The following is a 16,437-nucleotide window of genomic DNA, read 5'->3' on the forward strand; positions in this document are numbered from 1 at the left end:
TGAGCTCCTCTATATTCTTGTCACAATAGTGCACCATGTTTTACTTCTACTAGTGCCAAAAGAGAGTGCAGATATTTCCACAACTCAAACAGGCACGACCACCTGGGGAAACTGTCTTCCTTTCCTCAAGCTTATTTTATTTATTTTTTCTAACCATTGCACGATCTACTCAGATTTCCAGGGTGTGTGTGAAAGAAGGTGCTGTATAACATCGCTTTCCCCCTGCGATGGTCATCTGTCATGGGAAGTATGCGTTATTTATTGAATAGTAGAGCTGATACATAGAGATTGATGCTGCCCTTAGTCCTGTAGGGTTGTGTAGAAAACAATAACCTTTCTATAGGATTGTTTTTAAACCATCCTGTAGAATTTAATAGAGAATTTTCTCTCTTCTATAGAATTTTGTTGGATGGCTATAAAAACCTGTAGAAAATGTCTTGTTTTCTGTTCATTTCTCTGGATGAAATCCTGGCCATTTTGAGGCCCATGGCAAAACTCCTCTTGGATTGCAGTTAGCTTTTAGAGTCCTTTCAATAGAACTCTGTTACATTTTGATAGCACCCTATTGGTTTTATCCTGGTTATTTTTTCTCCAAGACTTTCCCATAAGGGTGGATGTCTGTCAAGCAGTAGACTCAGTAGAAGGTTCCCACACTCCCTGCGTCTGAGAAGCTCTCTCTTATTGTTTTGGCCTTTCCACTATGTTCTTCTGTGCACACCTCTGAGGATTTTCTGGTCCTTTGAGAATCGGGCACCTACTGTAAATATTTTCTACTTATATGTGTGACAAGGCACAGTTGTCTTGGGAAACAAAGTCTTGTATCTCTTTCTCCATAGAAGTTAACTATTTCCAAGATATATAGTCTCTTAAAAGCAACCTTTTAAAAAGAGCTTGTGCCCTTTTTGCTTCATTATGATACATAAAGAAAGCCCGAAAAGATCCCTATAAATATCAGGACCGGCAAATCTGGTCATCCCTAGACCTACTGGTGGATTTCTAGAGAGTCTCAGAGATGTTTCTTATGGGTTTTTACACCTTAATTGAAGGGACAGTCGAATCTTTAACACAGCCATCCTTTCTCCCAAGAGTACATTAGGTATTGGAGTTAAATAGACATTATCAAAAGCAAACTTGACAACAGCAGCCTGACTAAAAAGCCTTGTTTCTCCGCTCAGGTGCTCAGCTTTCATTGACTTGTCACTTTTAGTGCTGTAATTTCCCTAGTTTTCCATTTACTATAGACTCTTCTGGGATAGAGAAGACATACCATCTCCCACTCACACACTGACATGCCCTTATAGCGAGACCCTCACACTTACATGTACTTTTGAATCCCTGAGCACACACATGCATATGCCTGTGTATTTGACTGAATCTGTCTCCTTTAGCAGCTTCACTCCTTTGAAGGTGCCTGGGAAGCGATCCCCATTTATGTTTCTGGTCCCTAGACGACAACAAGGATTAGAATTTACAAACTCAGCGGCTGAGAGGGAGGCATCTGATATTTTTACACATGTCAAGAAGCAGGCAGGTTTGCAAACCTGGCCTGTTTAATCAGTTATAACTCTGGTCCCTGCATTATATGCTTGTTTTGGTGCATGGTGGTTTGATATTTGTGTGAGTGAGTGTGCACATGTGACTGCCCTCTGATGGGCGGAACGTGGCTTGTGAATAAGGGCTGCTCTTTTAGCTCACTGAGTTTGGACACCTTTGCTTCTGGGCTTTGTCCATATGGAGGATTACTCACCTGTGTAGCACACCTATGTCACAACAAACTGCCAGTGTAGAGTGCACTGGTGTAAATTGTGACTTGCACTGGTGCAGCCTAAATCGGTTTCAAATAGTTTACATGGGTGCACCAGCACTACACCAATAGCTAAACCCGCCCTCTCCCTTCCTGACAAAACCTGAGATTCAAAGCTTTTTGTCCTCTTTCTGTATCTCAGCAGCTGGCTGGTAAACGTGGTACCATAGGTCATGATGGCCTTAAGCTGTAATGTTATTAAAATGTTTAAAATCAAGTATTTATTGGCTTTCCTGTCAGGTATTTTTCTGCCAGTAGGGCAGATTTTAGCCATTGCTAATCTCCTCCCCTAGCCCCTCTCTTTTTGCTGTAGCAATGTATTTAATCTACACATGAATTTCAAAACCAACTGTTGCTGTCTGAGGCAGACAAATGTGCTGTAATTGCCAAGACAGGCAAAGCACTCACTCAACGCTTCCCTTTAACTTCAGCATTTAAACATTTCAATGACTGAAAATAAATAAGCAAACAGACCCAGTCCTGAATCTGGAACTTATTGGAGCTGCATTTACAAAGGGCTAGATACTTTTATGCTCATGCTAACCACGTTTGTAGTTATCCATGCTCAGACAGGGTCACCAGACTGCATGCTGCAGAGTGTCAGCTGATCTCTGCAGGAAATGGGAAGAAATTTTGTGCACTATTGCACCGTTGGCCAGGAGGCTGGCTCTCCTTCATCAGGTATCGGCCAGAGACAGGATACCAGGATATCTGTGGTCTCTTCCAGTATGGCAATACCTGGCTGTGTTCCTGCAGAGTATTCAGATGCTAAAGAGTTAACGTCATTGTATTGCTCTTGTAACTTGTGTCCAGCCATTCCTTAGCTAATAAATGCTACAGAAGCATAAGGGCTCAGTTCAGCTCTTTCTGATACTGGTGTGAATCAGGAGGCACCCCACTGAAGTCAGCAGAGTTATACCAGCGTGAAACCAACATGCGTCAGGGAAAATCAGGCCTTATGTTTGGTGCGTGGCTGCAAATCTAATCTGGAGTCCGGTAAATATGAAAATTGAGCCAGGCTTTCCTGTAGGAGGGTGAGAGCTGGGGCAGGTAGATCTGAGCTCTTTCCCCTCCCTGAAATGGCAGTGGGGCTGGGATTCTTGTTTTGCTCAGTGAACAGCCCGCCCTTCCCCTTCACACTGATACATTACAGTTGGGAGGAATTTCCAGGATTCACTTGTCATGTTTCATTACCTGATGGACAGACTCTGGGACCGTGGTAGTCTGTTTTAAATGTCGTGTTGTACCAAAGTTGCTGGGAAAGGCTGAGATTTCAATCCCCCCAGGTTGCTGTTGGTGCAGAAGATTTTTTTCCCCTGGATTTAGTGTCCGTTCACCTCCACAATAACATCATAATCTCTACAGCAGGTCATCTTCTTGCTGGGCTACTTGACTCTCCCCATCCCCTCTAGGCGGAATTTTCTCCTTGCTAACTGAAGGATAAGAATAATTCTGCTGTCCCTCTGCAGAGCTGTTACAAGTATCAGGCCCTTGTTGATCAGTTTCCTGTTGGAGAAATCAGGGTGTGGAGCCTGAGTACTTTGCTAGTGTAATTTGTTTTATTTACGCTACATACACCTGTCCTGGAAGAGGGGTGGTCACAAACTGCACACAGGCCATCCCCTCGTTCAGGATTCTCACCCAAACCCCACTGCTCAGGTCCCAGCAAAGAAATCTGCACCAAAAATTGACTCTAGCAAGAGAGGTTAAAGCTAATGACAAACACTCTTGCTGTTTGCAACAGCTCCCCCAAAGCAACAACATCAGCAAACCAACTACAGTGTTTTGTCAAAGAAAGTACACTGCTTGCCTGCGAACAAAAAGAACATGTAAAACTATGTGTTACAGTGTCATCTAGTGATTGCCACCATAACAATGCTATATACATGCCACACTTGCATAGCAAGATGGCTGGGCTGCGATGCTGGAGACTTAGGTTCAATTCCTGGTTCTGCCACCCACTTGTTGTGTGATCTTGGGTAAGTCATTTAGTCTCGCTGTGCCTCAGCTCCTTGTTTGTAAAATGGTGGCAATACTGCCTCCTGTGTCTGTTTAGACTTTCAGCTCTTAGGAGCAGGGGCTGTCTCCTACCTCGTGTCTGTACAGCCCCTAGCAGGGTGGAGCCCTGATCTTGACTGTGGCCTCTAGGCCTTACTGTGATACAAATTATGACATTTTCACTTGAGACTCTTAAAGCTCCTTACAGATGCTAAAGCCTAACACCTCAGGAGTATTGTCTCCATTTGATGGATGAGGAAGCTGAGGCACAGGGAGGTGAAGTGACTTGCCCTGGGTGTCACAGTGAGTCAGCGGCATTGCTGGCACTGGATCTTAGGCATGCCCCTGACTGCTAAGTGTGAGACTACTCTCTTCATTTGTGACTGGGCAAAACTCCCATTGACTTCAGTAGGGTCAGGATCTCATCCCCATGCGTCAGTGTGGTGCCACTGAAGAGGTTAATAGATAGCAGCAGCTTTTCGTTGCTGCTAACCCCGTGCGGATGAGAACCAGTGAGTCAGAGGGTCAGGGGTAGTTCCTTGAGCCATCTGTTCTTCAGATTCCTGTAAGTCATTGTGCATTAACAGTACCTCAGACAACGCAGCTGGAGTCCAAACAAACCTACCTTTTTGCTGTACGCTCCACAGCAGTTTGTCTGAGCAGCCACAAAGTTCCATGAAGGGTAGTTCCTTGCTCAGTGTCTAGAGCCCTCTCACGTGTGGTTGACCCCCATCATTTTCCTTTTGACCAACCAGCAGTGATATTCTCTAGCCATGTAGACAACTGGGAGTGCTTGCTTAGTCCAGTTTCTTCACTGACAATGCCTTGCCTGACACAGCCAAACCATTTGCAGTGTAGTTGTAGCCGTGTCGGTCCCAGGATATGAGAGAGACAAGGCAGGGGAGGTAATATCTTTCATTGGACCAACTTCTGTTGGTGAGACAGTCACGCTTTCCAGCTTACACAGAGCTCATCTTCAGGAAAATACATGGGGCTCGAACGACTGTTTCATAGTGTCAAACCCTGACACAAACCATCTGCCATATCCGCTCTTGCTCTATGTTTAACCACAGGGTCATACTTCCACAAGCGCAATACCATTCTTTGGTCAGCTGGTGGTTTTTGGTACTTTTTTTTGTCCATGACTGCTTTAAAAGGCTTGCGCTAAAATTCCACTGTGAATTTTCTCCCCCACACCGCCATTTCCCCCCGCCCAGCAGACCGCTGTTTCACACTGTTCTTTTCAATCTGTGCACAGTTGTATTTCCATGGATGGGAGAGACTTGGACATAAATGGAAAGCCAGTGGTGTTTTGCAGTAGTAGCAACCGCCAGTTCTTTCTGTGCCCACAGTAACGATTGCCTCTTTATTTAGATCATATTACGCCGGTGTGTGTGTGTCTGCATTGGCAATCAGTTTTGTCATCTGGGTCAAGGTAACATCTTGCTGGGTGTCTGATTGAAACACTGACACTTTCAGAAGGAGATCTCAGTGGTGACAAAACGCCTGCAAGGTGCGGTGTGAATGTGGAGAGATAAAATCAACATCCTTGACAACTTATCTAGCTCTACATGATTCCCTGGTGGCCTCCTCTTAGTGAGTGCTGCTGTGTCTGCAGGGTTGGGCTTGAGAGCCACCGCTGAGGCACGTGACTAACATATTTATCCTCAAAAAGAAAAGGAGTCCTTGTGGCACCTTAGAGACTAACACATTTATTAGAGCATAAGCTTTCGGGGGCTACAGCTCACTTCATCGGATGCGTAGAATGGAACATATAGTAAGAAGATAGATATATACGTACAGAGAAGTTGGAAGTTACCATAGTTGCTCTGATGATGCATTTGGCTGGATCTAACTTGACCCCCTTTTTCTCTCGTTCTCTGAAGCCAGCCACCTATATAGGTGCTCACACACACACACACACACAGAGACATTTAATAGCGTGCCGTATTGCCAACTCATGAGTCAGTCGCCCAACATCATGAGATTTTTAAAACTTTTTTTTTTTTAATTTGCCTTCAGGATTTTGAATCTGTAGGGTTCATGTTTTCAAGCTTTTCTCCAGTCAGGAGAGCTAGAAAGTGTTTTTTTTTTTTTTTTTTTAAGCAATGCACGCGGAGATTCTCACATATGAACATGACTCCATGAGCTGGAATTTAAAAAAACAACCCACAAATGTTGTAATAATTTTTTGGGTCTTTCATGAAAGCTGAGATTTCCCCATGCCCACAGAACTCTGGGAGACTTCAAAAAAAAAAGTGACACCCTTGATAAATTTGTGAGAGGTGGCAACACTGTCTGCGAAATATCTCCTGACCACAGATACACAGTGGGGTCTGTGCTGCTGTTATGCTCTTCTGCAGATAAACGTTACACAAAGCGCATGCTTCAAAAGGTGCACAAAGTACCGGGGGCCGTTCTTCCCTTTTGTCACTCCAGAGCATTTCCTCTGCCACAGCTCTCAGCACCAATGCCTGTCATCCCTAATGGCTGTAGCTCATAGAGCTCAGTGTGTCTTTAGTCCATTTTCTTTTTGAAACACTTCTTAGGATGAATGAATACTGAGGAATGAGCAGGTGCATCCATACTTCCCTTGTCGGTAGAGATGATCTAAATGGTTTTTGTTTTAAACGTTGTCATTTTTTTAATCGTTTCTATTTCACTGGGTTCAAAAACTAAACTAAGAAATGCTATAAAAACAGTTACTGAAATCCTTATAAATGTTTCTTTTTTATTTTCTGAAAACCATTTTTTTTTATAAATGAAAAATTTCAATACCATTTTGGATAAAAATTGTTGCAGAAAATGTTGGGGGAGACCAAAAAATTTAGAAGACGTTAACAATTTTTTCACAATTTTTATTCTTTGGGTGGAAAACACAGCCTTTTTCTATAACAATCCAGCCCATTTACTTTGAACAAGTACAACCAGCTCTACATGTGGAGTATTAACTGTGGTTAGCAGTGAGCTTTTTTTGTCCAGTTTTGTCTGCCGTCTGGCACCCAGGATGCATCAGCCAATTTTGTTACCTTATCAAATGTAATTCTTTTGCTTGACCGCTCTGTTCCGGTCTTGTGGATTTAGTCACTGTCACAGCTCTAATGTGCATTGTTTCTGCATGACCACCAGGAAGTTTATCCCCTTGGTAGGGTCATCTAACTTGACAATTACCCCTAAATTTTCCATCTTCAATTTCTTCAGCCAATAGAGTGAGGTCCACTTTAATCTCGTTTTCCCCAAAAATCCTCCCTGATCCATGAAATACGTATTTGTATTCTGTCTTTTGTCTTAGCAGGAGTTAGTGACATTGGACCTGGGATCTTCCCCATTGTCATTATCAGTTTGATCAATGTCAGATCTAGACATGCCTAGAGACAAGAACAGTGGCAGAGCATCTGTGTTTGCAGTGTAGGATATTAGATATTTTGTCCCCTCACTGTCCTCAGACCTGGCACATCCCATGTCTTACTTACCTAACAAAACAATTTATGGGTGAGCGTTGTGAAGGATGTCCAGAGCTTTACTGTGTATAAGCTGATTTGTAAATGTTTTGGATGAAAGGGAGGAAGGTTGGTCTTGTGGTTAAGGCACTGGACTGGCATTTCTGGAGGCCTGGATTCAATTCATGGCTTTCCTAGAGCCTTCCTATGTGATCTTAGGGCTTGTCTACATGGGGAAATGGATTGGAATAACCTATGGTAGAATAGATGCTTGTATGACCACGCTATTCCAGAATAGAAGTGATTTTATTCCAAAATATTTACTCCCCTTTGGAAGCACACTAATTATTTTGGAATAAAATGACTTTTATTCAGAAATAGAGAGTCCACAAAGGGAGCTATTCTGGAATAGCTGTTCCAGTCAGTTTCCCTATGTAGACAAGTCATTAGTCATTTAATCTTCCTGTGCCTCAGTTTGTTATATATGCCTAAGGAACAATAATACTTCTCTAGCTGACAGGAACGTTGTGAAGATAAATTCACTGGTGTTTGCGAGGAGTTCAGATACTGCAATGATGGTGGCTGTATAAGTACCTGGATAGATAGATAAATAGATTTCATGATTTTATCAGACCAATATAACCATTTCCTATAGCAGGGAGACTCTCAATACTTTTAACGCACATTAATGAATTAAGCCTCCCAGTAACCTCGTAAGGCATAGTTAAGCATTATTGTCCCTATCTGCCAGCTGGGGATAACAAGGCCCAGAGAGGTGAAATGAGCTTGCCCAAGGTCACACAGGAAATCTGTAGTAAGGCTTGGGACTGAACTCTTATCTCACAATGTGCGGTCATTTCTTTTCACCGCACGAGCAGCCTTAGATTTGCTATCTGATTTTCCATCTTTAATGTTTTCTGATCTAGCTGGCCCATCTGTGGTCTGCATTACCTACCATTAACCTTTCAGAGGAGTGGTATTTCTTCTGTTGGTTTCTCAAAGTAGAACCCTCATGCCTAGAGTATTCCACTCTGAATGGAGAGGTGACGGTGCATAGAGGAAAGGTCGTCACAACTGATTGTCCATGGCTGGCATTGTGGTTCTCAACCAGGGGTACATGTACCCCTGGGGGTATGCAGAGGTCTTCCGGGGGTACATCAGCTTATCTAGATATTTGCCTAGTTTTACAACAGGCTACATAAAAACCACTAGCGAAGTCAGTACAAACTAACATTTCATACAATGACTTGTTTATACGGCTTTATATACAATACACTGAAATGTAAATACAGTATTTATATTCCAGTTGATTTATTTTATAATTATATGGTAAAAATGAGAGAGTCGGCAATTTGTCAATGATAGGGTGCTGTGACACTTTTGTATTTTTATGTCTGATTTTGTCAGCAAGTTGTTTTCAAGTAAGGTGAAAAGTGGGGTATGCAAGACAAATCAGCCTCCTGAAAGGGGTACAGTAGTCTGGAAAGGTTGAGAGCCACCGGTGTAGAGCATGACTGTTGGTTTCTATTGGCTTTGCAAGTAAGGCAGCTTTTCTTCTTTTAACATTGCTGCAAAATTGTTTATGTGACAGTGTTTGTTATTTTACCTGAAGTAACAATCAAATCTGATTCAGAGGGAAGTTGCACAATAAAGATGGGAAAAGGTCAGCTTCCTGAATAACATTAAAGACATTTGTCAGAGTCAAGGAGGCCTGGATTTTGCCGTTATCAACCCATTTCAGATTTAATTCTGCACAGGGAGGGGAAAAGGTCTTTGTCAATTCTTACTTTTGCTTTTTGGATCAATTTTCCCAGTGGGAAAGGAACACATACCGAAAGGATACAATGACAACAACAGAAGCCTTCAAGGCAAAGAGAGGTGGTCTTGATTAATAGGTAGAGCCAAGGCATGAAAAACAGGATTTGTGTGTTCTCATCTGAGCTCTGCTACCAATGTCCTATGTGACCTTAAGGGAGTCACTTCACTTTTTTCTTGCTCAATCTCCTCACAGGGGGATATAGTGATCCTTCAGCTGGAAAAGAAATTATAAGGAAAATGTCCTGTTTCCTAATGGTTTCCAAGTAAAAACGCTTTCCCCTCAGGAGACAGGCCCTTGACTGTTGTCTAACTCATTCCTTCTGTTCTCCAATCACTCAGCCTCTTCCAAACATGGCACACTTTCTAAAAATGTTCAGCTTAGAGAGATCCATTTATTGTTTTTTGTGTTGTTCAGTTGGATTTAGAGGAACACGGCTGACTTGTTCTAGTTTTAAATGCAGAAAAATGAAGGTACTTTTCAGACTTTCAGTGTATCTCGGTACTGTAAGTACTGTAACTCGAAAACTTACCCAGAATCCATTGCACTGATTTAGCTTGAGATGTCAGCCAAAGAGCTTTTATCAGTACCACATTCATTCAACAGAAGAGGATATTGATATATAATTTGCAAACTGGTGTGAGTTTTCAATTCTGGATTTTTGTGCACTGATTATCTTAGCATATCTTCCAACACAATAGTCAAAGCAAAGGTTGTATTAAGAGCCTGAAATAACTCTTGAAACTGGAGCATTTTGATAACAAACTAAATGGACAGATGACCCAAGCGGTATTATAGGAGGCAAGATACAGACTAGATGGGTCAAGGGTCTGATCTATGACAGGAGGTGAGATGCCAGTGATCTGATGTGGAATTGCAGGGGGCAAGATGCTGATTAGAAGGATCAACAATCTGCTCTGGGTTGAGGACAGGTGAAATGCAAGACTAGAGGGGTCAGTGGTGTGGTCTGGTATGGTGGGAGGCCAGATGAGATACCAGACAAAATGCCCCAATGGTCTCAACCAGTGCAGCTCCTCCTTCCTTTCTGTATACACTGTCACGGGTGTGTGATGCTGGCAGACCAGGTGCCAGCTCATGCACAGGCCTTATTAAACACTGACAAACGCACAGCTGGAAACCAGTCTGGCTCACCTGTGTGTTAGCGTTTTTAAAATGGGCATTGGCTTTATAGAAATGTGTTTGGTGTTTGGACTTATGAACAGGTTGTGAGTTGCTGCCTGCATTAATCTCACTTGGAATATCAGTATCCCGTGCTCTAAGGTAATATTCAAGTGTTTTGCTCTGTAACAACAAAAGTGTTTGCTTTGAAACTGCAAACCCCTCCAGTCAGGAGAGAAGCCTTACCGACGGTGAGATACTAGCTTACCGTAAGAGGTGTCGCCTCCTGCCTAGCAAAAGAAGGCCCATAGACATCAGACAAGTCATCCTGGAACAGTGGACAAAAGACTTTGTTGATTGCTCCTCCAACACCCAAGAAGTGGAGACCTGCACAAACCCTTGTCCCATCAGCTTGAGCTCTGGGGGAAGGGGATAAAAATCCCTGGCAAGAAAAATTGCTACCATTATGCTGTTTGGACTCTGAGAGGAAAAGATTCCTAACATAAGCAAAGATCCCTGTGCACTTTGGACTTCTAGGGAGAGGGCAGGACGTCTAAGGAGAAGCAAGGGATCCCCAGCTGTGTAGCTTGGGTCAGCTCTAAAGAACAAAGAGAGCTTGCACATTACAGCAGCTTCTATCAGTGTTTGAAACCTAAGACTGTAACTGATTTGTGAGTATATATTTACCTGCTTTAACCCTTGTAAATAACTGTCTTGTTTCTTTTCTTCAGGCAGGTCGACACTAGAAATTTACAGCTGCAGCGCTGTAGCGCATCTGATGAAGACGCTCTAAGCTGACGGGAGAGAGCTCTCCCATTGGCTTAATAACTCCACCTCTGCAAGAGGTGGTAGTTATGTTCGCAGGAGAAGCTCTCCCACCAACCTAGTGCTGTCTACACGGGTGCTTAGGTCAGTGTAACTGCATCGCTCGGGAGTGGATTATTCACACCCCTGAGCGATGTAGTAATACTGAAGTAATTTTGTAATGTAGACCAGGGTTTAGTTAATAAATCTTTTGTTAATTTACTATCGGATTGGCTACCGGTATTGTCTTTGGCATGAGATTTGAGGTAAATTGACCTGGGGTAAGTGACTGATCCTGAATATTTTTGTGATTTTTGGTGTAAGGGTCCATCTATGACAAAGGCAGGCTCATCTGGGTGGCAAAGCAGATTGGCGGACCCAAGGGGACTGTCTGTGACTCCATTATAAAGGCTGTTAGAGTGCTTGTGGCATTCACTCTCGATACCTGGTTGGTGAAATCGAAGTATAGAACTCACAACCAATTTGGGGTTTGTGGCCTGGTTTGTAGCAGTCTGCCTTGAGGCTGGCACTCATGCTCATGAGCCACTGCAGACAGTCTGACAGGGTGATCCAGAGTATGACTGACATGGAGAAGATATTGGTCTGTTTTACCTTCCCCTTCCCTTTAAAAACTAAGGTATTTCTCCTGTGCTTTTAGATTCCCCTGTTCACACCAGTTCTATGTCAGTGAGCTCATCATCAAGCTTTTCCCCAGGGAATTCAGTGGATGGCCATCCTAGCTACATGGAGGCTCCAGTGAGTGCCAGAGTTCTTACATCTCCAATGAACACAACAGGGTCGCCTGCGAATGCGCTAGGCTCGCCATACAGAGTCATCACTTCGTCCATTGGATCTCATTCCGTTTCCCTGTCTTCAGCTCCCGGCATGAATTTTGTTGCGCACACCAGCCCTCAGGTGGGTACCAGCAACTCTGTCCTTTTGCTATGGCTCATTATATTTCTGGGATGAATGACGGAGTTTGAACACTTAGTTTTCAGCTGTGCATGTTGTTTAGCCATTTACAAGGGTCTGACCTAAAGAGGCCCTCTGATTGTTCCTAAATAACTCCCATTAATATGGACAGGGAGAATGGGCCCTTTTCTATTTAATTTAGAGCTGGATGAATAATTGATTTTTTCAGTTTGGTAGCAACTCCAAAAAAATGAAAGGGGGGGGGAAGTTTGGGTTGAATCAAATCTGAATTTTTTTGGGAATCAGAAAAGTCTGTTTCAGGTTTGTTCCAGCAGGGGGCTGAGAATCTGGGTCGCCTACACCCCAGCTGAGAGCGCTGACCCCTGGGCTTCTTGGTCACAGAGGAAGGGTAAAAGATTAACAGAATCTTCTCCTCCTCTAGCCATTTTGAGATGGGCCAAAACTATTTGTGTCAAATTTGCGACTAGTTTTGGGTTGACCAAGACTGCATTTTTTGTTTGATAAACTATTTGTTGGAAAACTTTCGCCCAGCTTTAATTTCCTTACATGCTGCGTACTGCATACGGCTTCAGCTTGTCTTTGAGTTTAATAATACTGTTTAGTGAGTGACAGTCAATTATAGTCACAATTTGCAACACCAATGAAAAATTGTCATAGAAATTTCAAATTCAAATAAAAAAATAGGATTTTTATTTTGCAAAGTTTTTTTTCCAATTTTTTCAACCTGTTTTAGTTAAGTGCCTATAATTGGCCCTGGCTGGATCATACTCTACAGCATGCTTGTGATTGCTTTGTTCAGTCCGTTGTTAAATAAATGCCCTGGCTAAAATTGGCAGGTGAGAGGCTTAATGGCAGCCATGATGAAGTATGTGGGTGTCGCTGATTTGTTATCATGCTAAGCTTTGTGTGAACCCTATTATTTAAAAACCAATTGTCCATTTCCGGCCTGTACTCCTTGATGGCATCCCTGTAACTATGCTGAGATGACAAGAGATGTTTTCTGGTGCGGCCAGGGGCACTTTGTATTGGCTTGGAAGATGTTTTGATGCCAGTGAAGACAGCCCAAGAGTGGACTGAAATACCCCATGTGGTAACTGGGCATCTCAACTTAATGCCAACAATGGTGGGTCTGATTCCCAGTTACACTAAGGCCCATTAGGCCACTCTGGCAGTATAAAGGGACCATCAACACTCCCCTGAGAAAATCCCAGTGCAGGGGACCTCCCTGGCCTAAGGGCTCCCGATCCTCAGAGCTGGCCTAAGGGCTCCACACCAGCACTGACTCCTGGCCCCTGGCGTAGGGGTAGATTGGTCATATAGTGGCAGTGCAGTGCTCTGTGGTTATTCTCTGCTTCCCAGGGCCTATAGGGAGTCATGGGAAACAGTGTAAATTCCAGCAGCCCTGAGGCACCTCTAATTTACACCAGGGATCAAATGCGCACAGAGGTCCAGAATACGAGGTGGCTCAGAGACCCTCCATCTCTGCCCTAAGTGCAGGAACAGAGTAACTGAGAACTGGGTCCAGGGTATTTTGCATAAGTGAAAATGACTGGCTGGAGTTAGCCTGGGGTTAATATTCAGCACCAGGGACAGGTCATGAGGGAGCAATCCCAGAGAACCAGGCACTGCAGAGGGAGAGAAATGCTGCTGAGTGACACAAGTGAGCATTAAATTTACCTGCCGGTTGCACATTCTCCCAGGCAAGCAGCTGCTATGAGGCTTCTGTGCACAAAATATCAGCAGTAGGAAAGGCACAGCTGGGCACAAGTGGCTTTGTACTGGGATATACGCTTAGGTTCCTCTCTTTTTGCCCCCCCCCCATCTCTGGTTCCACTGACTTCAATGGAGCTAAGCACATGCTTAAAGTTAAGCACATGCTTAAGTGCTTTGCTGGATTGAGGACTGGGGCGGGGGGAGGGGGGGGGAGAGCGAGGACATGGCTTGGGCACAGTTTATGCGTTTTATTAGCCTGTGTTTGGAATGGCCTTGTCGCTCACAAGTGGCGAGTTGTGCACGCCATCCTGAAGGAACACCAGTAACACCTCATTCATCTCCACGGCGTCATGTATCCCCGATAGCTCCCTGGGGGATTCTGCCCGCAGATCAGGGGAAATGAGGATTAACGCTGCTGAAGAGAATGGGCCTCATTCTCTGAGCACTTCCCCAGTGACACGCTGGTGTTACTCTGTTGATCTTGACGGCATGACTTCAGTGTGCTAGAGCAGTGCTGTGGAGAATCAGGCCTAGTGGCCTTACACTAAGGGGGCCGCATCTTTAGCTGATTTGTGCCCCCCACCCCCAATAGCTAGGAGAGAGCAGCTTCTGCCCTCTTTTGCATGCAGAGACTGCAGCTGCTCTTGGCTCTGGGACCTGGCTCCTTGCCTACCCTCCTTAAGACACACCTGTCCCAGAGCCAAGGACAGTCTAGCACAGAGCAGTCCCCAGAGGGCCCCTAACACCTTGGGGAAGAAATCTGTTAAGCAGCTGGGGTTTTTGATGCACGCACCATTTCCACAGCCCCACAGTTCATCACAAGGAAGGTTTAAGTCCTCTGGTGTCTTTCAGTGATATACTTCTTTATCCCTGACTCCAGCCTGTCCTGGATCACTTTCTGCAGCGCTTTGCCAATGCTGCCAGTTCTCAGTCCCTGTAGTTATGCAGCTGCACCCTGCTCCGTCTCATCAGCCTGGCAAAGGGAGTTTTGTTAAGTTGTTAGTAGAGGGGTGGAGAGGCAGGACTCTTGGGTCACAGTCCTGGTTGGGCCACTGATGCCACTGTGTGACTTTAAGCACTGTCACTGAAAAAAGGATCATAACTGTAAGCTTCTTCCCAGGGTGTTATCTGAACCCCCACTGCATTCTTGGCTGTATAATCATACCTAGATCCTGCACTGTATTTTTCATCCGTAGATCTCAAAGCACTTGATGAAGGAAGTCGGTATCATTGTCGCCATTTTACAGATGGGGAAACTGAGGCCCACAGCAATAAAGTGACATGTCTAAGGTTACTCAGTGGCAGAGCCAGGATTAGAACCCAGGTCTCCAAAGTCTCAGCATCCTAGCCACGAGGCCACAGTAGGATCACATGTAAAAATTGGGAGGGCAGTTGTGTGTCTCACCTCATCCTTGGTGGGACCTCTGCTAGAATATTGTGTGTGTGTGGAACAACTAAAAATAAGGGAGTGGAAAATAATATAAAGATTCAAGAGGCTAAGACTGAGGAAGCTATATTTATATAGTCCAGAAAAGAGAGGACTCTGGGGCCGGAGAGGATAACCACGTATAAATAGCTTCAAGGTAACCTAAATGGAAAAAGAGAATTATGCTCAGATGATGGCAGGACAAAGGCTAATGGCCTGAAACTAAAAGGGAAGCTTAGGCTGCATATTAGGTAAATGTCTGTAAGTGTAAGAGAAAGCAGGTGGTAGAAAGGGTTCCTGAGGGAGGTGGTACAGGGAATATGACTACAGAGAAGCAAGGACAAGTTGGTTGAGATTGTTCTATAGGGTTTTGAGATCCTCAAATGCAAATTACTACAGAAATGCAAAATTTTAAGTTGCTTGTAACATGAGCTACTTGGAATCTTTTATGTCAAAACTCTCCCTCCCCTCCCCCAATGAAAAATGGCCATTTTCCAAACCCCAGACTTCAGTTTTATTTTAAATGTCGTTAATCAAAATGTAAAAATGTGAAATATATTCTTTCCCCTCTCCTGTGGAATGTAGCAGGGTGAAATATATCTGGGGTTCTTTTTTCCTTTTGTGGCTCTGTCGCTTTTTCAAAACGGCCTCAATTTGTGAACAGCGACAGAATGGCAAGAGAACAAATGAAAAAGTGGGGAAAAAGAAGCGAACCTGGATATTATTCATTCTATTACAGTGGGGGAGGGGAAGGCAAAAAGATGAGGGGAAAGGGAATATTAGGAATTTAGTCCATATTAAAATTTTAAAAAATCAGAAAAATATGAAATTGTTCTGTCAAGCCTGGAAAGGCACCCAATGGTGACATTTCTACATTTTCCCTTTAGAAAAAAAAAACAAAAAACAAAAACTAGCTCTACTCCTAACAATAGCATCCAAGTGTTAGAATATAAACATCTGGGGCCAGATCCTTGACCCTGCTGAGCCAGTTTGGTGCCATTCCTATTGCAGCAATGCTGATTTAAAGCTGCCAAAGGTTTCCGTACACCTTTGGGATGAGCTGTGGAATGAAGGTCCTGATCGCTTGAGGTTCTTGGAAGTCCCATAGTGCCTTTCAGAAGGGTTGTGGCATCCAGGGATTCTTCCAGACCTACTCTACAGTAGGGGGGAGAATTCCACCCAAGGGGTTTGTTGGCATGAGGAGGGACAGGCAGAGGATGCGTCAGAGGGACAGCAAGTGGTGGGGAAAGCTGTCACATCTCCTCTTGAACTTCAGCTCGCTCCAGCTACTGCCAAGGAATGGGGGGAAGTGACTGGACACTGCTTTGGATCTGCACACGGAGCTGCCTGCCTGATGTGTGGCCTGGGGCAAGACATGTTGGAA

At 44.1% G+C, this 16,437-nt stretch overlaps 1 protein-coding gene across 2 annotated transcripts in view; it reads left to right on the top strand.

Annotated features, from left to right (window-relative positions):
* The window catches only part of RXRG (retinoid X receptor gamma), a 123,944-nt gene that overhangs the window by 76,531 nt on the left and 30,976 nt on the right, over positions 1-16,437 (top strand). For both annotated transcript variants that reach the window (XM_048861785.2, XM_048861784.2), the window contains exon 2: positions 11,640-11,896. In XM_048861785.2, the coding sequence (XP_048717742.1) occupies positions 11,640-11,896 (257 nt within the window). The remainder of the gene's footprint in view (positions 1-11,639; positions 11,897-16,437) is intronic.

Source organism: Caretta caretta, chromosome 8 (genome assembly GCF_965140235.1).
Source record: "Caretta caretta isolate rCarCar2 chromosome 8, rCarCar1.hap1, whole genome shotgun sequence".
In the NCBI taxonomy this organism is placed as follows: Eukaryota; Metazoa; Chordata; order Testudines; family Cheloniidae; genus Caretta; species Caretta caretta.